The following is a 27,794-nucleotide window of genomic DNA, read 5'->3' as shown; positions in this document are numbered from 1 at the left end:
CGGTTAAAATTCAAGACAGTAACTGTTGAAAATATTACATGAACTGAGAAGTTCGGAGGACTGAATATGAGACTTGCTAGGGTTTTTTACAGTTAAAAGACAGGTATAAAAGGAGGGGAAAAAATTAAAGCCCCAAAGCAGCCACTCTTCCATCTCTTCCCCTTCCTGTTCTCCAGATACTGTAGATCCAAACAAATAAAATATCTTCTAGGGAATGATCTAAACAAGCTGACATAAAGCTACTTTAGAAGAAGCAAATCTTCAAGAAGGACTAGGAATACTATTTGAAGCATAAAAATGTCAGTTGAAAGACATCTACTCCAATTAACCATCAAACAGCAACAAAAAATCTAAGTAAACCTCAGAAGATCTTGGAAAGGAAATAAAAGTTTCCTTTCAGTTAAAAGAAGGTATAGGTGTAAGAGAGCAAAAACAGAACTAGTCCCTATTAAAATTATTATGAGGACAATATTAACAACCTTAAGATGGGTCCCAAAATCTGAAGTACACAATAAGATAAAGCCTGTGTGTAAATGCTGTAGAATTAATATAAATGTATTATCTTGGGCTTAGAAGCAAATTTAATATTTTCTAGCATGGGGATCACATGCAAGCCAGCCTCGGTGCAGCACCTTGCTTCTTCTATAGGTGCTCCAAAGCTTAAGGGGATTTTCACTACTGCACAACACCTCCACATGGTCAGAGAGTGACTGTGGCAGAGCTCAGGAGGAAAAGGTTAACAGTGGGTGAGAAAATCTGATAATTATTTACAGTTTCTTGCATATTTATGTCATAATGCATATGAGGCCATAATGTTTTTTAATTCCATAAGGAGATCCAGTTTTGGGGTGTACAGAAAACACAAAATACCCAAACAGAAATGCAAGGCATTGTGGCCTTATTTTTCATTTTGTTGCTACTTCCCTCATTATTTATGTTTTTGTATAATGGTGACATGCTGATCTCTATGGGAAAACAGTCTCAAGATGGGAGGCTTAAAAATAATTGACTAACATTTTATAAATTCTCTAACTAATTCAAAACTTCTGCACAATTTTGAAATCTTGGTAGTTTAAGCTGTAGTGGTGTTTAGTGGCACTGACAAAAAACTCAACCCATAAAAATGGAAAAAAAAGTCTTATATTGTGGCATACATAAAAATATAAAAAGAGCAAAGGTTTAGTTTTTATCTCCTCAAAATCTCTAGTTACCTAAGAGTTCTGAGAAGCAAATTAGCTTGTATCAATGAAATTTTAAAAACCAAACAAAGAAACAATAAAACCACCCCAAAAAACCCAACCAAGGATAAGCATGGAAAAAGTACAAAGGTAAATGATATAAGCTATTTTTATAGGATCCCATCTTTTGTTGTACCTGTGGATCAAAAAGAAAGTAAGGACGCCCACTCCTCAGCTGCAGTGCAATGTACTCCTCCTGATTGCCAGGTGATGCAGAGAAAAAAATCAAACCATCAGGCTCCTGCGTTCTAAATTTCACTTTAATGCCTGGTTAGAAAAAAGCAAATAGATGGTTAACGCCAAAAGTGGTTCTTGTAGGTTATAACAAAATTTACAAATAAAATATCATTTTAGAAACAGCAGCAACATTGCAAAGCAAAATCATGGAAGTTCTGTTCACCTAAAATCCCTGCTAGACATTGCAGGAGAAATTTTACTAATCCAGACTGAGGCAGCCCTTAAGAGAAATTTTTGTGAGCCCTTATTCACGTGTAAAAAAAGACATGCAATTGTAACTACTGTTGTTCAATAACTTCTTTCTTAGGAAAATATAATTCAGATATTATCACACTATTCTAATAGTTGATGTTTCACATGTGGATTTTCACTTGTCACTTAACATTGCTATGGGTAAGGCAGAAATGAGGTTCCTGCATGCAAGGATTTGTACGAAGAATAGTAGGGTTTTGGTTCCAAAAGACATATGTATGTGTTCATATGTATATTTGTATATATGTTCTTTTACAAACATCATATCTAAGTGTACAAAGAACACCTGGAAAAGATGTAGTTTTCCTACAAAAATTGGAAATATCCAAAGGAGTAATGGATGAACTAACATCTTTCTAGATCATTATCAACAGTCCTCCATTTAGTTTCTGATCACATCTCTGAGTATATGGTAGAGCCATGACTTTCCTGCACCATTTTTTGCAAAGGGAAATGAAAAGGCAGTAATAGCAACATCCACCTATTCTATACACTGCTGTGACATTTCTGTGTAAAGTGCTTTTACAGAACAAGGTACGTTACTGGGTTTTACCCAACTCTATCAAACTATCCAATATTTTCCCCTATTTTATGTCAGGCAACAAACAATAAATGACTAGTTTTTTATTGTCGACAGCACATTTATTAAAAAAATAAAACTCATAATTCTGACACACATTCATATTAGATTATGCTTGTTAATTACCTGTACCTGAAAGGAAAATCCTTTGGCCTCTCTACCTAACTGCATACAATGTTTTCATGTAAATCACATGATGCAATCACAGACACAAAACATTTGCAAAGCAATGAGAATCAGTCCTGCTATTAAAACACCTGCAAAAAGCAGTTGCACACAAGTAGTGCCCTGCACGTAAAAAAACTCAACCAACAGTGTCCCTAGTTAATGAAAAGCACAGCTTTGCCTAGCTCAGAAATGAGCACTTGCAATACTATGACGTTCCAGGTACTTCAGCTGCAGTTTTTGCTGGAGAGGCTGAGACTGATGGCCTCTAATCCCAGCAGTGGGGAGCACAGTTAATTTAACAAGCTGCCAGTATTTTTATGAAGCTGCCAAAAGACATTTCTGAAGAACAGAGGATCCTTCCTCACACCTAATGCAGAAGGATAAACACAAACAAAATAATTGAGTTTCTGCAAAAACACCATTCTTGTATAACACTGTGTTAGAAAATATAAATTAAATGGTTCATAGCAGTAAAACTGCAGTAATTACAGAAGTTTTCAATTGTTATGCAAAAGCCTTCTTTTTCTTTGGATATTGAAGAGTTTTGCTTGTAGAGCAGCTACAGCTTTATAGAAATTATTGATGAGTCAGGAACTCTTATTTTCTTCTAAATTCATTTGTCACCTATTAAAGAACTGAGAGAAAGGACTCCATCCCTTAAAGTTCAATGATCTTTGGAATTTCTCATGAGATAAGGAAGTTCAATATTAATAATTTCTCATGTTTGTAGAAGTGACTACAAGAGAGAAAACACGTATTAAGAAAACCTCTGCTCCACAGACAGTATTTTCACTGCATGATAAAAAACTTGTGAAATTAATATTTTTCACAAGAACATAGTAATTAATGCTAGACCTCATGGTCAACACAAAACATACCCAGAAGCCCATTCAGACTTGTAGCAACTACGTGCAAGCCATTTTTCTCTCTTAGTGGCACCGAACACTGGAAATGGATTTACTTCATTTGGACAGAGAAATCTTTCCTTCCAACATCTGAGAAGTTTCACAAAACTTGAAAACTACACTGTATTACTAAAAAAATTTTCTTTTTTTTTTCATACCTGGGGGAGAGTGAGACATTTTTCAAGTTTCTCGAAGACTCGTGTCTATTTTTTCATTATGCATGTCTAAAATCTTAATTTCAATGTTAAATATAACATATAAATAGAAACATAAATAAAGTGGTGACATTACAATTACTTCTGTAATTTGTCATATACAGAAACTGCGTCTCAGCCACACTACTCATGCTACTAAATCTTGGATGGAAAACATGACCATCTGTGGGGCATAGTAGGAAGGTACTTTTAACCAACTGAATCTTGAATTGCAACTCAAGAATTCACCTAACATGCTTGCTTGTGTGACACAAATGATTGTTCCACAAGAAACTGTTATCATTTCTGGGATAAAAACCAAAAGGAAATTCTACTACAAATTAAACATTAATGTATGTCATTCAAATAAATTCTTTATCTCCATTTCAAATTATAGTTGCAATTGGCGAAGCTGTCAGAATTCCTTTAATTATAAATAAAGAAATTTATTTAATTTCTGTAATTGAATTCTTTTAATTATAATGGTGTTGTACAAAAAAAAATAAAACAAGCATTGTATATAGTGAACATTAAAGATGAAAAGAAGACTACAGCATAATAAAAAGGACAAGTAAAATAAATTAGTAATTATTAGCATTAGTGTTTTCAAGTATCCCAAGTTGTATTAGGGCAGACTAACCTTCTGTCAGGATCTACATACTTTCAATTTATGCAGCAGCAGATTGGGACTGGATTTCTGTCCTAGTTTCAAAGATGGCACATCCAGGTTAGATTGGGAATGTGGCTGTGAAACATGACCAATGCAGGCATTTTCAAAGGCATTCAACTGAGATGCAGCATCAGCACGTAACCCTGAGAGGGACACAGCTTTGAGAGTGCCTTTCAGGAGCAGGCTGACATTACAAGTAAATTATATAATAGTACTCTAATTTTTGATGTGCCAGAACACAGGTTTTTGTCCAATAAAGAAAATGCATATGGTGGGATTTTTCTTCCCCCTCTTTGCTTCCCTCATGTAAATTTGGCAAGGCTCAGAACTTCAGCAGCATTTCAGATTCAGACTACCTGGATTCAGACTCTCCTAACACATTTCAATATGATTTACAAAACCAGCAGAAAAGTATTCAAGAGGCAAGAATGTGCTCTTGAGATGCTGACTGCATTTCTGGCAAGTTTACAGAGCACATGGGATTATTTTGAGTTTAGAAGAAGCAGTTGGCAGTCAGCAGGAAAATAATAAATTAGAGCAGCTCCTAGATCAGCATAACATATACTAATAATTTATAATTATTACAGCAATAGAATTTATTTCTGACTAATGCAAAAACCCTTTTTTCTCGCAAAATAAAAAAGTTTAACATAGGTTCTATTTGACCAAGAAACCATTTACCCAGAATACAGAGGGTAACAACTTGCTGTAATACATCTTTCCAAATGAACTGAACAGAGTTTACTTTTTCTAAAAAACCAAAAGTTTTTTAAAAAGTCAAAAACATTTCAAAATAAAAAAATGTTTAGAGTCTTCAAAAATTGTCTTTTGACTTTTTGGGGAAGACTAGAGGAGAGAATGTAGGCAGGGAGGCAAGACAATTGAAATCATCTTTTGCAATAACAGCTGAGAGATTTCAGGAAATTGACCTACTTAAAAATTAAATTTATCCCAACCATTCAGCAAAACACACCTGTAAAGCACCTTTCTCTAAAACTTGATGTTCATAGATGAAAATAGGTAAAAAGTAGAAGTTATTATAGTCATTAAATATGAAGAAATTATCTACAAGTCTCAAAAGTCTCAAGACCCTTTACCAAAACTTACATATAACCACATGAACAACTCTACCCAAAAGTATTAAGAACAGTCAAATAAATATATTTTCAACCTTGTCAGTGATCAGTTTTAACTTAATTTTCATAAATACATCAAATTCCAATCCATATGCCCAAGATAGATAATAACAGGAATAATACCTCAGCATATTATGGATAATTTCCTTGTAAACTTGGGAAGAAAAGAAATGGAAAAAGCGTGCATTACAATTGGAAAAATAAAGAAAAAATCTGCAAATACCTTGAAAAACACAAAGCAATTTCAGAAATGTGTTTTGCATAATCTGTGAAGCACATCCATTTCCAGTGAATTTTTCCCAAAATTGCACAATTGTAGAAACATAATTTGAATTTCCATTCTACTTATATTGTTATATGAAATGGTTTCAATAATTATACAATTGCACATTCCAATGAACAGAAAACTGTTGGCAAAGAAAGTGATCACTTTATGCTCACTGAGAGCCTTATTTGTGCATAATGACAGCTAAAATGAATAGAAATTGTATATAAAATTTTGACTACAGCATTAGGCTCTCAGCAGTCCCTTCAGGATGACAAACCTCAAGTGTTTATTTAACATTAAGACTGTGTACAAATGGTCTTGCCTAATCAAAATACATTTTCTCACAGAAATTATAAACCAAAATTTGTTTTTTACTGGGAAGGGGAGAGATGGAGATAAAAAATCTCAGTTGCTATATCTCTCCATAGCATTTTGCTGTTATTCTCTCTGTGAGAGCAATACCTCATGTCATCACAACAGCTAAAAGAGATTTAATTAATTTTTTTGTATATAAGAAAATGCACCTGTAGGAAAAAAATTAGAAGGAAGACTTAACTAAAATCAATCAATTTTCAAAGCAGTTTCACTTAATGGATAGTGGAATTGGAAGAAAAGAAGAAACTCAGAGGAGACTTCTCTGGACATACTTTTGAAGATCCTCTGCTGAATACAAGGACTTCTTCACACTTTGTGTTGGCCTATAGCTTCCTGGATTTTATTGAGAGAAGAAGACGGGAAGTCTTCTTCCCAAAGCTGTCCAAGACCTGTTGTTGTTTTTCATACAGGATCAGGCTTCCTTTTTTACTGTTACCTTAATGTGTCCAAAAACATTTTTAAAGCTCATCATCACTAACATTACACTAAGTTAGTAATTCCATTAATGAAGTAAATAATTTTCATTTTTAAGCTGCCTTAGTTTTTTATTAGAAATAGAAAATATATATTTAAAAGTCACATAAATTTACATATCATATGTACACACACATATATAAATTTGTATAAACCCACATACAAAAAGTTCCCAAACTTTTTCTCAAACTGTAATTGGACTCCCTTTTCCTTTGTGATCACAGTAAAACCCAGAGAAGCTAAAAATCAGCGGTTTCTAAATTAGACTGTACAAAAGCCCTGTATTTTGAAGAAGTCTAACTTCATTCAGAATGACTTAACATGAAGAATTTTTTTAGGTATTCTTAATACATCAAACTGCCAAAAAAGCTAAATCAAACTAAAATGTTGAGCAAGCATAAACACAGAGTATGGTGAGCAAATGAAAGGAGAAAACATGCAACACTTTTTGTGGAATCCAAATGTCAAGCAAAACTCCAAATCCTCTTGATGAGATCTTAGTGTTTCTTTTGCACTAAAATGACTAATTTGATACCTGGTTTTTCTTATTTTGCTTGCTACCCCATTATACCCACTACTGGTAAAACAAACAGGACATTTTAGCTTTAATCTTCTTACTACATAACCCAAATAACTTCAGTCATGTTTGCATTAATGCTGCATTAATCATGTTGTTGCGTATTAATGAGTTTTCGGGCTATGCTAATTACTGTCATAGATTCTGCAGCAGCCCATTAAATATACAAATTACAGAATTAAAGAGCCAGAGCTCTTCATGATTAATCTTTAAATGGAGAAAAACTAATGATGTCTGTACAAAGTTTCCCTCCACTTTTGGCTGACTGAGCCCAATGAACAATCAATTAGATTATTTGAAGAATAAGAATACTGCTCATGCTAAAAGATATGTTATGCTGTTATTCTATGCAGAAGACACACATTTATAAGTTTCCATCAAATGCATTTCTGTAACATATTCAATGCTGTAAGGTCTCCCAAAGTGTTGCATGGGGAAAAAACTTATGGATACTCCAATTCATTACTGCATACTCATAGGAATCTGCTGGTTCAATATGAATACAGTAAATCAATCTTCTCCTTTTAGCAAGGACACAAGTCCTGCTGCTCCCCAGTAGAAAAGATTTACAGCAAACCCTGGTGAAAAGAAAGCCAAGATAACTTTAAAGTCATTTGATAAGATTTGATGTATTAGTAGCACTTTATCCCCTCACTAACAGAGTGATGCTTTGTCAGGAATAGTGCAATACCTAGTGGTTAAATCAAGAGATTCAGAATTAGGAGACCTTGGGTCTGTACTCAGCCAGTGACTGGGGTATGTCACCTGAGAGCCATCACTTAAAACACCTTCCTTCCATATTCCTCCTTCCTGAAGAACAGTGGCCAATATAGCTTGTGTAAGGTTCTATAATGCTTCAAAAATTCATTACTGTTTTGTCCTCCACAGCCTAACACACAGATAAAATCAGCAAAATGCCTACATGTATTCAGAAGAGTTACCTAGAGACTAGGCATTTACTGATATTTGAGAAACACTAATACTTCCAAAAGAAGGGATTAGTTCAGCTTCCTCCAAACACTGCACACTCTGCAGAACATCACAAGACTTCCCTAAAGAGCAAATTCTCAGTCTGTAGTAATATTATGCTGCACATCAGTAGGTGCAGTTCAGAATTAACTGGCTGTTCCAGACCCGTCCTATCACTTCTCTATACCATGAAAAAATAAATAAACCCTACTTTATACATTAAAGGATTTATATTTATACAAAGTAATTCTTTAAGACAAAACAAACCTGCTCAGGGTAAGATTGATCATGGTATGAGAATACTTTCAAATTAAGTGAAAAAGACTGGTTTACTGCAATTAGTGTGCAAGGAAAAGGATGTAATACAAACATTTGAGATTGCTTAGGAAAGGCAATTAGGGAGCAGAGAAGCTGTCCAACACACACTCAACACATAAACAAGGCCATTTAAGGGAAGTAAAAAGAGCACTTAAGGGAATAAAAAGGAAGTTCAAAGCAAAAACCTTTGGCTATTCTCAGATACTTTACAACTTTCTCAGTGAAAATAGTAACATAATTCAGACAATCTTCAAAATATTGGCACATTATCTAAGAATTTGGCAAGACCCAAAAGCAACTGGTTTGTTTGCCTACCGAGATCTATCTAAACAAAAAAATTAAGGCCTCAGAAAAACATATGAGAGATCAGGTTGAAACCAGATATGAAGATGCAGATGATTCCATTATCTGTGAGCATCCTCTATCATTAGAGTCAACAGCCGGCTCTTTACACAGACTTTTAAGCAATACCATCATTAAAGAAATTACTGACCTGCCTCAAATTCATTTATTAAGACAGTCTATGAACAGAATTCATAACTGTTTTCCACTATGTACATTAGGAAAGCATACAATGAGCATGCCATCAAACCAGCATCACCTTCTCAAAGCCCAGCTACCAGAGTAGAAATAAAACTCTAATTTCGAAACTCACAGAAATCAAATGCTGCTTGGTGTGAGAATCAGCTGCAAGTTTGTTTCTGTGTTGCTCAATATTGAAGTGAAATATGAACAAAGAGGAAGCATCAGACCCAATTTCACTTAATGCTTTCTTTGATGTTGATGCCCACCAAGCAAAATCTGAGAAAATTTTACTCAAATATGACCTCTCTCAAACATTTTAAATTATTTATCTTTATTTATTCATTTTTTAAAGCCTAGAAAAGTTCAAAATACTCTGATTTTGTTAGAAAAGGAAGGAAATAGTTTCTAGGAGTAATAATCCTTTATGAGCAATTTCATTAATTCAAAGGTTGATATTTAAAGAATGGAAACAAAGGAAAGCATTCATCTTCATTTAAACATAAATTCTTTAGGGAAAGAACTGTATTCTGTTACCCGTATGTGAATTAGTGCATAAAAAAGGTCATCTTATGCAACAAGGGTAAGATGGGAGAGGCTTCTAGGTGCTAATGCAATGCAAATCATAATTACTAGAAATATGATGACAAGAAGAATCACTTCAAAGATTTACAACAGTGCAATCTATAAAAGGTCAACATCACAGTGAAATCAGAAATGAGCTGGAGGTCAGTAGCTGTAAATAGCACTTCAATTATAAGCCTTTAGTTAGTATTTCCAGCAGTAGTACAAATGTAACACTGCACAGATAGTAATTTAACTGATCAAGGGAAAAGAGTTAGACTACAAGTGAGCCAAATGTAAATACATCAAAATTAAAGTCAGTGTAATGATCTGAAACACAGCAAATGCAGCCATGCACTAGCCAAGGCAGAATCCCATCACACAGCATCTCAAGCTGAAAGCACAATAACGTGGAAATCCTGCAGCAAGTGAGGAGGGTTATTGATTAGACATTGTACATAAGGAACAGAATAATAACTAAAATAAGCTGATGAGCGTCTGGAGGAATACTAGAGGACAAAAATGGAAATGTAACAAGGAGGGGAAAAAAACCAGAAAAACTTACAGCCAGAAATACAACACCACAGAGCAAACACTCAGCAAAAAGTATAGATTAAAGTTACAAACTCAGCAACAAATGCTACTCATGGTAGAACTGAGAATAAAAAAGCTAACAACATATTCAAGTTAATGCAGCAATTTAAGGTAGAGCAGCAAACTGCAACAAAACTGCCAAATTAAGAATTAACTGAAAGGAATATATAATATTTTCATCTAGTCATATTTGCAGCAGTATTTCCCTTGAGTATTCTTCACATAATACCCTTTTCCAGAGGAAGCCTAGAAGTGGTTTTATTTGTAGGGACTAAGCTCAGAAAAGGATTTCAATAGAATGATCAAGTGCAAGCTTTATGTATGGATATATAGGTAACTGTGAGGGTTCTCTCATTGCCTTCTAAGCTATTTAACATCTAATGGAACTACACCTTGAGCGTGCAGCAGGTCCTGCTTTGACAGTGTTAATAATATTCCATTACATTTTGTTCTGTTACTCCTGTGCCTCTGTACCCAGGGACTGCACACCCTGTGAATTAAGTGCTTTATGAGGTTTGGAATGAAATGTCTCTCTGAAAACATATCCAAACACTTTGTAGCAATTACGCAGAATATTTTACTTAAAATATGATCCAGAGCTACCAAACCACTGTCTGCAATACCTCAGTTTCAGTGAAAGCACAGCCCTTACAGATCAGGACAGAACAGAAATAGAAAAGTTCAGCCCAACCTTTCCTGTGCTGGACATGCAGATGATGACATTTTTCACTTTAGGATTCAGATACTAGGTGAAATCAGTTTATTCAAAACATAGTCCTGGAACATGAGAACAAAGTACATCTGCTCCTTTTTAGTGTAAACTCCTTTTCATTGTAGTGTTAGCGTCTTGCCTAGATTACTAGTCTCTATCAGCAGTTAATTATGTCCTTAATATGAATTACAGAATAGACCAGAGTCTGTATCTACTTAATCAGGAAAAAGACCTACTGACTTCAGTGAGAAACCTACCTGAGGTAGAGTTTATTTTACATTTGCTTTGAATTGTTTGAATTCATGAGAGGAATGCAAAATAAATTCTAAAGCAGAAGACTGCTAAAATGTAATCTACACAAAAAATAAGAGATGCAAGTTGGAAAGTTGTTACCAAATTCAAGTCTCAAAAGCAGGAAATTCTGCTGAAGAAGGATAATATGCAGGATACGCAAGGCAAGCTGCAGCTGAAGGAAGTGAGAAAAGAAAAAGCCAAAGTATGCAATTTACCTTTTCTTTCACACAATATTACTTGTGGACCATTTAAGTCAGTACCACTCCATGAAGTGTCACTTCATAGTTGATTTTGTAGTATTTGTAGTTGTGCTTTGAACTGGATTTAGGTTATTATTTTTATCTTTGCCTTGAATGACTTATGTCTATTTCATTGCCTGGTATGATTTACAATTTGTACTAACACAGTTCTGCTCACCTCCAGTCCACTGCCAACCTCACCTTGGTCCAAATATTTGTCCCATTTTTTGCCCCTCTGCTCTGCCCATCTCCTCTCTTCTTTGACTTTATCTACCCTCCTTTCTGCCCATTTCTGCCCTTCTGCTATATTCTCTGCCCTTCTCTTTTGCCCTGTTTGTTTCACCTTCTTCCCATTCATCTCCCCACACCTTTTCCACTGTTCTGTCTGCCCAGCTCCGTCTGCCTTTCTTAGACCTTCTCCATCCTTCCTTGACCTCCTCCGTCAGCTGTAATCCTGAAAGACAGCCTTGGCCTTGCTGTCTTTAAATGATGTCAAGGCAAGAAAGTCAACAGGATAAAGCCAACATGGGGCTGTTACTGCAAAAGTTAACTACTACACACTATCTAGAATATAAACAGAGGCAAGTGCTGCATTGAGAAGCTAAGAAATCTAGCAATTTTCTCTTAGAAACTACTTCAGCATGTGTGTGATCTCTGCTTACTCTCCCTAACGTTTCCCAGTGCACAGAAAGAAGATTTTGTCATTGATACAGCATTCACAATCCCTGCACTGAGTTTGAAAAGAGGTGGAGGGAGGGGTGGAGGGAGGGAGGGAGGAACCACCAGTAAGTAGTTCTGCAGCATTGGCTGCTGTTACCATTTCCTTTTCATTTGTTGGAAAGCCATGACCCAATATACAGCCCCAGTAATTGAACTGGGGATTTTATGTTATTTATTATATGTTAAGATCATATTCACCAAATTCACCAACATCCTCTGCTCTGCCAAACTTCTATACAGAGTGTGCCATAGAAAACATGACCCAGTGCAGTAAGCCAGCTGTGGAGGTTGTGTCATCAATTTGTAGTCTGGCATATTCCCAAGAACCAAACCCCTGCACTCACAGTAAGCATTAAATACATACAGAAGCATAAAACAGAACTAGCATGACAATGAAATCACATTTAACTACAGCTGAATATTCACACAGTATGAAATACTTTCAGAGTGATAAATACAACTCAAACACTCCCTCTGCCCTGGTTTTTTTAGAAAGCACTCTGGTGGTACATAGTGGATATGGAAAAGCTCCGGTGCTACATCCAGCAATCCAGCTAATGTGGTCAATACACCTTGCAGGGGACAGATATAACCAGGTACTCTGTCCTGTGTGCAGTCACCAACCTGGAAAAGCAGGGTGGTACACAATAATGCTGGCAGTAATGGAACTCACCTCCTACCCAGGCGGTGGAGATGCTCTGCAGAGGAGGATTTGAGCTGAGATTTTCACCACACGTCCAGATACAAATAAAAGCCAACTGGTTTGGTGTTTCAGTGCTTTTCTATGTATGGTAAGGAGTTAATGATTTTCGTGTGGTTATAATCAGTACTCAAACGAAATTAGGTTTATTACTAAATTCTGAACTACACATGTTGGTACACAACATAAGGCAGACTACTGTCAACTTTTTTCCTAATACAATATAGACAAGTAAAGATTTAACATTCAACTGATTTTATTAATCTAAATAAAAAGAGATAAGGCCAATACTGAAAATATTTCCTTTTAATTTCTTCACATAGCATGATGTCATTTAACCTCCATATATTATGATACTTTCAGGCAGGTATTGATTGAGCCTATGTCATCTTTTCAGAATTTTTAATTCCTTAAGGGATTCTTGAATTAAAGACCTCTTTGCTGTAGACTGCCTTTGAGTTGACTTTTACATTATTACTTAAAACTTGAGTGATTACAGAATACAAGACTAATTCAGAATTATGGCAATAAGGAAATTTCTCCTCTTCTGCAAAACTCACTGATAATTTTTTCTTTCTCTCTATTTTTTCTCAAAATATAAGACTTACTGCAACAGAAAAAATCATTATTGATTACAATACTGTAATAGATTTAATCAAAAAGTGGGTGATTGGACATATAACATTATTAGGAAGTATAAGAGTTTATATTATTTTGTTTCCAGTGTGATCATTTTGCCACTTGCAATGCCTCATAGAAAGACACACATAAAAGAAAAGGAGTACTCTTTTGTCATGTGCTGTAAAAAGTCACTTTTTTTCCCTTGTGTTGCCTGAGGATTCAGATGACATCAACTTGATAAACTCACTGATTATTTTCAAGTTTTGGTTGTGATCCTAGAGCAGTGTAAGGGATATGGGGAAAAAATATGTCATCCTTAGGAATGCAAAAAACCTGATTTATAGATGCTCTTTAAAGCATAAAATAAAAAGAATAATTAAAAGGCTGAGTTCTGCAACTGTAGTAGCAAGGCATGCCTAGCACAGAATGGCATAGCCACAGAGGAGGCAAAGGCTCCCAAACAGCATGTGTGCCTCAGCCTTGTCAGAGTAAGGCTTCCACCAACGGCAACTCGGGTAATCCACACCACAACTGCTGGGAAAAGGCTGCAGTGGACTGGCAAGGCTGCAGCCTTACAGCCAGCTCAGCCCTGTCCCACAGTGAGAGCTCTGGGGGAGAGGCTGCTTGGGAGCAATTAACACATTTCCTCCCAAAATGTGCAGTGGTAATCCCGAGACTCTTAGGTGTAGGAAGATTTCAGGAGAACTGGGCATTTCCATCTTAAAGCAGCCTTGAGCCTGGTCACTTCTCAGGCTGGCTGCAGTTGCTGGTCATTTTGCAATTCTGCAGGAGTTCTGTGCTGCCCTGATTTCCACCTCTGACATTTCCCTGGCCCTTTCCTACCTATGTGAAAGGCAGAAGGTCTGGCATAAAACCAATTATGCAGTCTTTGCTTCATTCAGGATTCCCATTCAACTCATTTTTCCGCTTAGTGCATGCAGTTCAGCAGCATAACAAAGTTTACACAGAAAAAAACTTTTTTTTTTTTAATTAATGAAGCTAATGTGACAATTTAACATGAGTTTGGAATAAGCAGCTTGAATTGGCATATTTCAGTCACTGAACTGGAACAATTTGGAAGAGAAAAAATATATAAAACAAATGAAAGAAATATTAAAGAATACTAAAGGAGGAAATTAAACAGGAGAAACAACTCATTTTGAAAGCTGGAGTGCAGAGGCAGTGCTTTTATAACAAATTTCATCTTTTAAAAATAATTAATAAAACCTTCAAAAAATAATAATTAAATGCAGAAATCTTTTGTAAAGGAACTCACTCTGAGCAGGGCCAAAACTTCTGTGGAAAGGATTACTTTCATCCCAAGACAAAACTCTCTCTTCTTTCTACAAGTCTTCTCCGTGGTAGACATTCTCAAAAACACTTATTGCCCATACCCTCCTTGAATCTTTCAAACAAAGTTTCACCCTGGTTCTACAATTCACTTCATAATTTGTCTCTGGATCAAAAGATATTACCTGGGATGGTTGCACCTCTCAGTCTAGCCTTTGTCTTGTTCATCCAATTATGAGGGCTAATGGGAACAAAGACTGTCATTCGTGTAAATATATTCCCCGTCCTCCCTCCCTGTCTCTGCAGCAAGTCACTGAACAACTTGAAAATGCATAAAATAAAATCTCCCAAGGGCTAAAACTCCACTACACCAAAATTCCCATTATTTACTACAGAAGGGAATGCATTCTGTTCGTGGTAACCCATCTACTGGTGAAGTTTTGTTTTTAGTAAATCAAGAAACTTTTAAAATAAACCAGAATAAAAGAGCATTATTAATCACCAAGCCTGAAAACAAAAACGAATGAAAGACAAAATCTCTATATTATTATTGAACCTCTATTTATTATTGATTTTTTTTTTCTTTACTCAGGAGAATACCTGAGGACACATTCCACTCCAAGTATCAGTTTTTATAACTCTAACCACCCTAGAATAACACTAATTAAAATTTAGGCATGTAAGCATGATCAGAACAGATAATTGAAAGCAGACAAGCTTAGATATGAAGTATCAGGCAAAATCAGATTATTTCTTCTTTTTTTCTCCTCCCTGAGGTAGATAGCATGTTCTTTTCTGAATTCTGCAAGAATACCATTCTGTATAGCACCAAAGAATGCCATCACTATAATAACAATGACTCTCTGAATTAAAGCATAGATATTTTTGTAGTTCACCATCTTGTTCAGTATTGGAAAATATTTTGTGCTACATCTACTTTCTTGACCAGCATTGCACAGCTTTCATAAGACAGCAGAAGAAAAGTCTGTTTTCCTAATAAATAAAATACCCAAAGCAAGAATATGGTCAACAAAAGAAAGATCTCTCTTGCAATAACTATAATAAGTATATTATAAGTTGCAGAAAGCACTGGAAGAATTTTGAATCATATAATAGCTTGGGTTGGAAGGAACCTTTTAAGGTCACCTTGTCAAACCCTGCCGGCAATGAGCAGGGACATCTTCAACTAGACCAGGTTGCTCAAAGCCACATCCAAACTGACCCTCAATGTTTCCAGGGACAGGGCAAACACAGCATCTCTAGGCAATGTGTGCCAGTGTTTTACCAGCCTCATTGTAAACAACTTCCTTAAAAATAGTCTAAATCTACCCTCTTTTAGTTAAAAAACTACCCTTTGGCCTATATAGACCTCTAAGGAAAAGTGAAGCTGCATAGAATAAAATGCAGAAATCTTGAGATAGTGCAGCCAACACACTTTTCAGGGAATAGCCTTGTTTTATAAACTAAATCATAATCAGAGAGAGAGCAAATAATCACTTCTTAGCAAGATAAAGATAGGACTTTAACAGCAGCACATGTAACAGGTTAGTTTAATAAATAGGATGGTGCAAAACCATAGAGTACTATATAAGTAATGATCAATGTTTAAAATCAATGCTCTTGCAAATTGAAGCCAATGCAAAGGGGCTAACACCAAGTAAGGTGATCTGGTTGATGTATTTTGGATCTGCTGAAATAAATCCATTCATAGGAGCATTTGCAGGATGACTAAGTTAAAAGAGCATTGCAACAGTCAGGCCTGGCTAAGGGAACGCCTCCTCTTACTGTCAATATTTCAAACTGATAAAGAGCTGACCAAGTGCAATCAGTACCGTGATGAATAAAAGAAAGCTTGGGACCATTAACATTAATGGGACTTGCGTGACTAAATGCTCATATATTGTTCTGAAAATTTACCCGATGGACCAAGAGACCTTTTTTCCTTTGCTTATGCTTCCCCTTTTTCCTGCAGACTGTATATGATCAGTTTAAAAATATACTGCAACATAGTATAACCATCTAAAATAACTTCATATTATTAATATCCCATGAGTCAAAAAAAAACCAAACAAACCAAAAAAAAAACAAAAAAAAAAAAAAAAAAAAAAAAAAAAAAAACAAAAAAAAAAAAAAAACAAAAAAAAAAAAAAAAAAAACACACTATAGACCTCACTCTGTCTACCTGCAAAACTTGAGAAAATAAAAATTTCAGCTTTATGCACACAGATAAAATTGGCTGATCTAGTATCTTCAGGCAGAGTGCCTTATCCTTGGGGCACAATGACAAAGACTCTGGCACCTGCCATCTACTCTGCATATTAGGAAATGGTGAATGATCTGGCACTCTGTGAAAGCTGGTTGAACTTTTTTTGCAAGACAGAAATTCAGACTACCACGTATAGCCCTAAGGTCTATTGCACAGACCCAGGATATGACTTGGTTCAATATTTTTAATTTGAAACATGGCAATCCAATTGTTTCATTATCACTATTAAATACCTATCATATAACTAGTGCTGTACCACAAGCAGGTGACATCTTTTATCTCAACCCCCTCTTCAAATCTGAACACCATGTAGTAAAATGGGAGACCAAGGGAGCACCTATAGGGTTAGGGTTCTTCAGAAGAACATGATGTTTCATATTGGTATACATCTATAGCATTACTGGGCAGAATGAAATAGCATTTTGTTCATTTATAGCTATTTAAGCTAAAAAAGCTTTTTAAAAGAATCTGATATGAGATTTATAGCTCTGTGGAACACCAAGTGTGAAGTCATTGTTATACAAGAAATATTTAAAGGTCTCATATTGTCTTTTAGCTTCGGCAGAGTACTTCCATAGAAGGTGGAGCAGCATAGAGAGATGATGTTGAGCAGGACAAAAAATTCTCCTGATGGGGAGAGAGACCACTTTCTGGCAGGTTCCCCAAGGAAAAAAAAATAATAATTTTTAGTAGCAGCACAAAAGATAAGTAAATGTCCTTTATGACTTCAAGGTTTATCACAGTTCCATGGAATTTAACTTTTTTTTTTTTTTCCACATAGGAGAAAATTCCCCATAATTTTACCCAACATAAAATTAGCTGTCCCACTACTGGGGTGAGTAATTTTTATTTTTAGTTCTTAGCCATCCTAGCAGACAGGGATTATATTTATTTTAGTACCTATATTTATTTTAGTACCTATATTTATTTTAGTCCATTATTTTAAAATCAAATGCTCTATTGGAGTATGCTGCTACTAATTTAGAGATAAAAGATTCACACATGTGTATCTGTCACTCCACTGTGAACACCTGCAGTCCTAAAACACAATCATGATAGATTTAAGGTAAAGTTTTCAAGCCTGCTGATCAGTCCCAATATTCACTTGCCATCTCATTTAGCCTTTGACCAACAGACTGAAGAGAACAGTTTATGTGATTGAACAACAACGCTGGGATAAGCCAACCGTAGTGCTGCCTGCTTCCACCTTTAAAACTAGTAGTAATATGAAACAATATAAAAATATAGAATGCTGACAGAAGAATTTTGAAATTACAAGCAAAGAATGGTTCCTAAAACCAAAATAGAGCAAGTAGGAAAGAATAAAGTACTTTGTCAGTACCCAAACTGAGAAAAAATTATTTTAAAATAACAATTTTACAGGATTTACAGATTACAAAATCACAAAACGTGGTGACTGGGAAGAACATTGCTGTGCCTAATTATCAGTTCTACTGTATCATCAGCTTCTTCGTGAGCAGAGTTCAAAACACCAAGTTCCAGCCATTTCAGCACAGGCTGGCAGAGACAGCAGTTTGTAAAAGCCTCCCTCCTCCCACCTGTGACCAGCAAGGAGACTGGGCCACTGCTTCTCAGGAATGCACCTGGGCACAACTCTCACCTTCATGATCTCAAACAAGAACAAGTTGCAGTTTTTTAGCTTACTTACCAAAAACAAAAAAGGGGAGGGAAGGGAAAAAAAAAAAAAAAAGAAAAAATGGAGAATGCAGCAGTTTTATTTACTCTCTGCCACATGCACATCATCCCATTTGCTCTGCTCACTACACGGACTCTCCATAGAATATTAGGTCAAATGTGAGGTCCCAAAATTAATCTTCATGGCTATCCATGGAAGTGGTTCAAGATATCTCAAGAGTGCCCTTTTCATTATGTTGGTGACCTCTCTGAACAACTGCTGTTAGTTTCAAGGCTCACCAGAGCAAGACTGGACTGCCTCTGCAAGAAGGATGGAGGCCCTGGAACTCGTTAGAGGAGAAGATCAAAAATTATCACAATTTTCTCATATTTCTGAAGACAGTTTGAACCCAGACCTAGTCAGGCTTTCCCAAGCCATACATTAAAACAAAAGAGAGAAGATAAAAAAAAGTAAACCTGTCTAGAGCAGAATGTTAAGCAAGAGGTTAAAAAGAAGGGGTTAGATGAGGAATGAGAAAAAAAAAAAGAGAAAAAGTTCGCTGAGTATATTTTGGAATATATTCAGGTACCACTTGCAAACTATGATCAAGGTACAACATCTCAATTATTTTTTACCTAAAACATTGACATGAATATTGGTGAAAAAAAATTCATTAAATGTGCACATCACTTTCAAAAAAAAAAAAAAAAAGAAAATAATTTCAGATTGTTTTCCATCCACAAACAGAAGAACAGAAGTTTGTGACTCTGAATTCACAGTATAAGGCAGAACTAAATAAACAACCAGTAAATTAAACCTTCCTGCCAGAAATGTTCAGTAGGGGTAGCAAATTAAAAAAAAAAAAAAACAAACATATTTAAATGCCTTTTCCAAGACTTTTCCAAGTAAAACTATTCCAAAAGGACTATCAACTTTATATTAAAAAAAAAAAAAATCAGGTTGCTGACCTAAACTTAGTTATAACTTGAAAAAATTGCATGGGTTGCATAAAACAAGCTATTTCCAATTTCTGAAGAAGATTTTTGAAGTCAAATATTTTGGATTTCCGATTTTTTTAAACTTTGGATGCAATATCTTTATAGAATTCTAAATTCAGCATATTTTAAAGCCAAATAACTGTAGTAATATCTAATATAGTTAAGGCCAGTCTAGATAGCAATAGTTAGTGATTACCAGATCAAAGGCCTTACTTAAATCAATAGAGATAGCTCCTGTACATTGATTACCATCCAACACTATAAAAATATAATTGCTTACGTTGAGAGGAGCAGTGCAAATGAAATAAAAAGGTCATAATAGGTCAATAATTATTTAAATTAAACTTACATCTTCCTTCATCTGATGGACCAACTCTAGCACGCACTGAAATGGTGGTGATTTACCAGTTTAAATAGACATATTAACATGTCAGCAAAGGACTTAGCAGTAATTGGGTCAGCAATTTTAAGCAGTCAAGGTTCCAGGTTGTCAGCTTCTCCATTTATGCTCCCAATTAATCTTAAGGTATTATAGATCTTAAGTCAGTAAGCACAGATCTAACTACTTTAGATCAAATCTCATTTTGGGTATATACAGAGACAGATTATAGTTATTTTTTGCAATCTTTCTACAACAACTATAATATATTTGTATATAATTCTCTAGAATAGCTTTTAATTTAAAAAAGCCATGCAACAATTTGCTATCAAGATTGTGAATTCTCCAGTAATTTAGTTTATGACATTTCTGTCACTATATTAAAGGGTCCTTAGACCAGAACTGCATTACTTGGCAGGTTTGTGTTTTCATTCTATTGGTTACACTACAAGTTGCTTTCTGGATTCTCAGTTATTATATTGCACAATAACTTTTATGTTACTCTGTCAATATAATTGTCAATGAACAATTCTGGGCTCTTTAATTTGTTTCCAAAAGTAAGAAAAAGAAATATTTTCTAACCATATTTTCTTCATACCAACTACTTTTTCACAATTACTTTGAAGAATTAATTTACATCACCTCCATAACTGTAAAAAACAAACGTGTTTAATATTTTTGATTCTTTCTTTCTATGGATCAGACAGATGAATTTTTTAGAGAGCGGTTATCCCAAAAAAAAAAAAAAAAAAAGTCTAAATTCACCAATGTCAGGAAACTGCTCTATGCAGGATGCTTATCTAGAGGATGATGATAAAAATCTCAAAGAAAAATTACGTTTGCATGGAGACTTTGCATCTTAGAAATTTAGGGGCTAAAATGATTCTTCCATGAAATTCATCCTGGACACCAAATCGTGATGGTTCACAAAACTGTAGAAGGGGAAGGAAAGAATCTTGTCCTTGTCCTCTTAATTTGCTGCCACTTTGTGACAGGCAATACAAAAAAAAAAAAAAAAAAAGGAAGACAACATTTTGAAGAACACAGAAGGAAGACAATCATGGAGATTACAGTGGTAAAACCAGGAGGGAAAAAGAAAGAGTAGAAGAGGGAGAAGCAAGAAACAAATAATGGTTAGTGCAAAAACCCTGGGAAAATAATTGAAAAGCAAAAGAAATCAAAAAAGGGAGGGAGGGGTAAATAGAAACAGAGGTGAGCCTATAACCACTAATGTCTCCTTATAAATCCAATTGCAATACATGTAATTGTTGTAAACACAAAACATTGGAAAAGTATTCACTCTATCCTTTACATACAGACGTGCATCTAGTGCAGCAGTCAATGGCCCTACAGTCCAGATCAGAAATTTTATGAATATTAAAGATTTCTACCCACTGATCTCTGTATTTATCAGCAATATTCTATATGATGGATATGTGTGGGACTCTCCTATCACACTGGAATCTTCTTAATTACTATTCAGAATAACTATTTAGGCCATATTACATAGATAAAAGTAAACACTCAAAAAATAGGTAATGCAAAACCAAAACTGTCCGCAAGAAATTAATGCATACCCAAATAGAGGCTGAGTAACAATATAGCCTACAATTATACAAACACACATGTCCCATAAGATGCCTGCCTCAAGGATTTTATGATGTTCAACAACTAAAACAGAATTCATGTAGCAAATAAGGATTTTGTGCACAGAAGCCTGTCTTTTTTGATGTAGTCGTCTGTGGATGTTTAATGAAAGAGGAAGGGGAGTATGAAAAGTGAATGGACAGTTTCACAGCTAGCACAGTACAATGTCACTCTGGAGAAATCTGTCCCCACCTCTGCCATGAAGCTCTTATGCAATGTGAGGTAAACCACTTCAGTCAAACTTTTCAGAATTATTCACTTGTTATGCACTCTTCATTTTCTTGAGTGCTTGCATTTAAACAGTCCACAGAGATCTGTGGAAGTGTTAAGTGCTCCTAATTGAAAATGGGTTGGTGGAGAAACTACTTAAAACATATGAACTAGTCTGTATACTTGGGTCCTACCTATGTAAAACTCAAAAATATAATAAATTCCTCTTTTTCTTTTTTTTTTTTTTAATACCAAGTCCATATTCAGAAAACAAAACTGCTGATATAAGTGTTGTAAAAATGTGTATCACTAATTACAAAGTACTCTGGTAGTCCAGCAAAAATAGCACAGGAAAAAAATTAAATCTGCATACGACTTAAGAATAGACATGTACAGTAAAACAAACATAAAGCCATATACAAAACAGAGAAAGGATTTTCAAAAGACATCAGCTGGTCCATACCATACACAGAACCTATGGAAAGACAGACTCTAATCAACTGGTTATACGCCATCACAACATATAAATACAGCACAGCTGAATGAAGTTCATGTGCTTATTTAACTCAATTTCTTAAGCTCTAGGTGCTTAATTTTGCAAACTAATTTTTCCCATATGTACTAGTGAAGACAGCTTTTTTTCTTTCCTCCAAATTACCACAGTCTAATCCTGAATGATAGTTTTGCCATAATGGAATTATTCAGTCTATGATCTGATTGATTTTAGACCTTAAATACCGAATCTTAACACACGTAAATTTTTAATCCTTTAATTTCTCTATTCTGCCAGTAATTGATAAGGACAGTCGTACTTAGACAAGGTCTTAATTTAATCGCCCTGAAAATCAATTAGAAGGTGAAAAGCTTCCTTATATTATTATTATGAAAATTTCCTGATCAAATTCACAATGCAGTCATAATCAATGCATGACACCTCACACACTTTAGTCAATACATAATTCAGCAGTTACATCTTCACCCTTAAAAAACAATATGGGAAGGAATTTGTATCAAAAGCAGAAATAATTTAAAGACTCAGAATTAGTCAAACACAATGTCTGAAGTCATTGGACTCAATAACCCATTATAGAAATAATCTAAATAAGGGCCAGGCATGTACCAGAAAGCATTAATTTCACTTCAAGTATCTCTCCAGCTAATACAATGGTAATTGTCTCTTTCCTGCAACCTTGTGGAAAACTCCATAGAATCAGAAGGAAAATTTTGGCCTGCTGTTAAGCAAGAGAGGTGAATTAGTAAATGACAGTGGTGAAACAACTTTCTTCACCTTCATCTTCACCAGCACAAAAATCAAGGTTGATGCCAACTTGTGCTGACCATCAGTAAAGGGAGAATTTGTATGTGAACTATTACAGGAGCTTGTTCTCTACAGATTGATGGAACTGGACAATATCCCCTTAAGGGTATTCCAAAAGCTAGTTGACATGGCTGCGAGGTCAGCCTCCACAATCTTTCAGAAGCTTTGGAGATCGAGGGAAACCCCAGAAGACTGGAGGAAGGCTAACGTCACTCCCATCTATGAGAAGGGCTTAAAGGATGATTCAGGAAATTACAGGCCCATTACTGTTACTTTAGTCCCTGGCAAAGTTATGGAATGAGCCTTCCTGAGAGTTGCCACAAGTCAGATGAAGCACAATTGGGAAAAGTCAGCATGGACTCACCAAGGGCAAATCATGCATGACCAACCTGACTGCATTCTACGACAAAGTAACTCCCTCAGTGGATGTGGGGCAAGCACTGGACCTGCTCAATTTCACCATGGCTTTCTATATATTCTTTCTGTAGGTTTTGCCACTGCCTACTCCTAGAGAACCCGACATGTGATGGTCCAGACAAGTGTTATGTGGGGTGAGTGGGAACTGGCTGCCAGGCAGCAGCCAGAGGAGGGTGGTAAATAGCTCCTTTTCAAGCTGGCAACCTGTCACAAGAGGGGTCACTCAGAGACCAATACTGAGCCTAAAGCTGTTTAGCATAAGTGATCTGGATGATGGGATCAAGTGTACCCTGATGAGATGTGATGATGACACCAAACTAAGTAGAAGTGGACACTTTGGAAAGGAGAGCCACCCTGAAGGAAGACATGGATAGACTGAAAGAATGGGCTAACAAGAACCTTATAAAGTTCAATGAAGACAAATATCTTGCACCTGGGGAAACAGAAACCAGGAATGCAGCAGAGATAAACAAGTCACTATTCCCCTCTACTCAGTGCTTGTCAGGCCACACCCAAAACACTGTTCAGTTTCAGTCCCTGCTGTGCAAAAAAGAAGTGAGCAGGCTGAAGAGAGTCCAGAGAAGGGTGACAAAGATGCTCAAAAGATTGGGTAGCCTGTCAAAGAAGGAAAGACTGAGAAAACTCAGCCTTGAGAAAAGAAGGATCAAGAGAGACCGTATCACCATGTTCCAGTATTTAAAGAGTGACTACAAGGAAGATGAAGAGTCCCTTTTTACATGGAGTCTTTTACCTGGAAAAGACAAGGAGTAATGGGTACAAGTTACTCATGGGGAGAATCCAACTGGACACAAGGCGAATAATTTCACAATGAGCCAGCCACTGGAATAATGTTTCCAAGAACTGGTAGGTTCCTTAGCTCTGAACACCTAAGATTCAGCTGGATAGTACTACGCCATCTTGTCTAGATTATGCTTTTGCCAAATAAGGTTGTACCAAATTTTGATTTTTGTTTTGGCTATTATTTCTTATTAAATTCCTCTTTGAAAATGTACTTTGGGTTATAAGATTGTTATACCCGCACATAAGAATCTCACAAAAATCTTATAAATACTGGTATGGAAGACCCACAATTGTTCTAGCAAATGAAAACCATTAGAAATAGTCACTTTTCTTTCACATAGGTATTTCAGTTTGAGAATTTCCAGAAGCATTCAGCATTCATACATTCACTCAAAAAGGTGACCATCCATTGAACTACTCTTTTCTATGTTTCAAACCTGCTTCAAATTCTCTCTTTGATCTTTACTATTTGCTTTAACTGAAGTGAAATCAGCCTCCATTTAACACAGAGTACATGGATCTCTAGCATGCTAAGCTTTCAAGAGATGCTTGATACCTTCCACTCTCTCCTTTATTTTTTAAATTAAATAAACATAATGCCTTTGTGCAGTTTCTATCTTACAGCTTTTTTCAAACAGTTTGTTTGCTATTTTCGGCAACTTTTATTTCCCTAAATCTCCCTCAACAAGTCCCTCCATTTTGCACCTTTTCTTAGCAGTGCACAAGCACAAAGGAATCCCAGAAGATGTCATGTCATGCCTGAAGCGAAGCAGCACTTCCAAAACTATTTCCTCTGCTAATTCTTAGGTTTGACACTTGCAGAGAGAATGCCTACTACATTCCAAAGCAGTGTATTGTGTTTGCACAAAATTAGCAAAAGCCCAGCTAGAGTTGTGACAAAAGAGAAGAACTGCTCGTTTAAAAAGTACAGTCATCATGTGTGCTCGTGATAATCAAAAGACCCAATTCTGCAACTGGTTTTTGCACAGACAGATGCAACGATGATCTGGTCTACGAAAGGGTCTTTCCACTGGTAGGCTGATATAACAATGGGAAAGCTCCTGCTTTTACAACTTCCCTTGTATAACACTACTGTGTTCTCTAAAAGGTACCATGCACAAGCAGAAAAAACTGGTTTTAACTATGCAGTGCAGAATGCACAACACTGGCAAAAATCTACTTTGGCACTAAAGCCAGGAAGATGCAGGAAAAAAAAAAATACTGCCCTTGGAAGCCCAAAGCTTGTGCTGCATGGTTGATCTGTAAAAGTACAAGAGGTAAATATGAGAAATAATACACAAGGTGAGAATCTTTTTTTTTTATTCTTCTTCTTTTCTGTTGTGGCTACAATTGAAAAAAAAAAAAAGAAAAAGGAAGAAAAAGCAAGAAAAAGCAGCTACTCCATACCAATAGAAAGTATGTCGGTGCCTAAAAATCCAGTTCTTCTCAGTGAAAATATTACCCCTGTAACACTGGCAAGGTCAGCATCAGTTTGGCTTATTTGTTGCCTAAGTCCCTGTTGTGCATGTTCAAAAATGTTTTAAGTTGTTTTGTTCATAAAGCAGCAGAGTTCACTTTGTTGTGCTGCATCACTCCTTTTTCTCTATATGCAGCTCCTCTCTCACTCCCTATCTTTAGGCTTCTTGGGATTCAAAAGGAAGAAAGGAAGGAATGTGTTTTTCAAGATGAAACCCTGAATTCATTTTAAGTACTAAGATGAAATTCTACCTAAAATCTCTGTGCAAACAGTTCTCAGGCAGAAAAAAGGATGGTTCCCTTTCTTACTGAAGCCAGCCACTTCACGGTGATATAGAAGATCTTTATCTTTCTTCCACAGAAGATGAAGATGCGGGTTCAAGTCTTTCTTTTGTGAAGACAAGAGAAGAAAATATAAGAAGCTGGCATAAAAATTAAAAGTATTTCTAAGGACAAGTCCTGTGGCAACAACCTAGACAGAAAGGACACAACAAAATGCAAGTTTCTCCAAGATCTTTTTAGTGTATGATTTAATATAAAACTCTGAAAAAATGATGGCATTATTAAAGCTTCCCTGACAAAAAGTATGTTCTTCAAGTCTGCAAAAAAATGTGCTCACTTTCTTTCTCTCAGAGTATTCAAAAGCTTGGAGTAAGAATTTCTTTTGCAATAGTTTCTCCCCCAAAAAATCTTGTTTACTTTCTTCAGTTCAATGTAATGAAATAAAAAGGCTGATTCTTCAAAATCTATGAAAGGAAAAAATGCCAGCAGAGTGACAAAGAATACATAAAGCCAAACTAAGCAGAAAGATCAGATTTCTCTCCTCCTCCTCCTTTCTCTCCATCATTTTGGTATAAGGCTGAAGCAAACAAATTTAACTGCATTTGCTGTAAAGTTGTGTCTATAGATTAGGGAATCCTTGTCATCAATCCAGAGAAATAGATGGACCACAGGTGGACTATAAAAGTGAGTAAAAAGTACTAGCTAAACAGCAGGACTCAAAGGTTTGTCACAAGTGGCACAAAGCCCAGTGGACAGCATTTACAAGAACCTGGTACTGGGACCAATTCTGTTTAACATTTCTATTCATTAAAATGGATCCCAGGTGATGGGATGGAGTGTGCTGTCAAAAAGTTTGGAGGCAATTAAAAAATAAAATTAAGGGCTGCAGTGGATACACTGCAACACAGAGAAACCTTAGCAGGTTGGAGAAATGGGCTGACAGAAACCTTGTGAAATCCAGCAGAGGCAAATGCGAGTCTTAATGTGCAGTTTTGGGTACTCTGGCATTAAAATAAAATAAAATAAAATAAAATAAAATAAAATAAAATAAAATAAAATAAAATAAAATAAAATAAAATAAAATAAAATAAAATAAAATAAAATAAAATAAAATAAAATAAAATAAAATAAAATAAAATAAAATAAAATAAAATAAAATAAAATAAAGTACTTGCAGTCTGGAACAAATCCAGTGGCACCAAGATAGTCAGGGGGCCAAAGCACATGACATTCAACAAGAGGCTGAGACAATAGTGTTTGTTTAGTCTTAAGCATGGAAGAATGGAGGCCATTACTGCCTTCTTCAATTACCTCCCCAAAGGATATAAAGAAGATGAAGCCACACTTTTCTGGACCTCTACAGTGACAGAACAAGAGGCAATGGACATGAGTTCATATGCAGAACATTTTGTAAAGATATAAGGGAGAAAAGTAAAGTAAAAGACAGGTCAAACTGGAAATTGGAACAATATTTGGAAACATACTTCGTTATGTATGGAGAAAAGAGGCAGACAAATGCCTAAACAGGTCTAGATGGACTCAATATGAGCAGGAAGACTAGATTATTTCTCTTCAACACTAAATTATTACCTTATTCTGCATTAGTGATTAAAATTAATTTCTAACCATCTCAAATAATTGTTGTATAAAGGAATGTTAGAAAATATCTAAAGAAGAAAAATAAAATAGAAGCAAAACTTGTTCAACTCATGCAACCTTTCCTCTACATAGAAAATTATCAATCAGA

At 35.6% G+C, this 27,794-nt stretch overlaps 1 protein-coding gene across 12 annotated transcripts in view; it reads right to left on the bottom strand.

The window, feature by feature from the left end:
* The window catches only part of USH2A (usherin), a 374,435-nt gene that overhangs the window by 243,925 nt on the left and 102,716 nt on the right, over window positions 1-27,794 (bottom strand). For all 12 annotated transcript variants that reach the window (XR_008429695.1, XR_008429696.1, XM_053936908.1 and 9 more), the window contains one exon: window positions 1,375-1,505. Coding sequence is in view for 10 of the 12 variants with exons in the window: in XM_053936908.1 (XP_053792883.1) it covers window positions 1,375-1,505 (131 nt within the window). In the remaining 2 variants the exon portion in view is untranslated. The remainder of the gene's footprint in view (window positions 1-1,374; window positions 1,506-27,794) is intronic.

This window comes from Vidua chalybeata, chromosome 3 (assembly GCF_026979565.1).
Source record: "Vidua chalybeata isolate OUT-0048 chromosome 3, bVidCha1 merged haplotype, whole genome shotgun sequence".
NCBI lineage: Eukaryota > Metazoa > Chordata > Aves > Passeriformes > Viduidae > Vidua > Vidua chalybeata.
The sequence above is the reverse complement of the archived record's forward strand: the minus strand, read 5'-3'. Positions and strand labels throughout refer to the sequence as shown.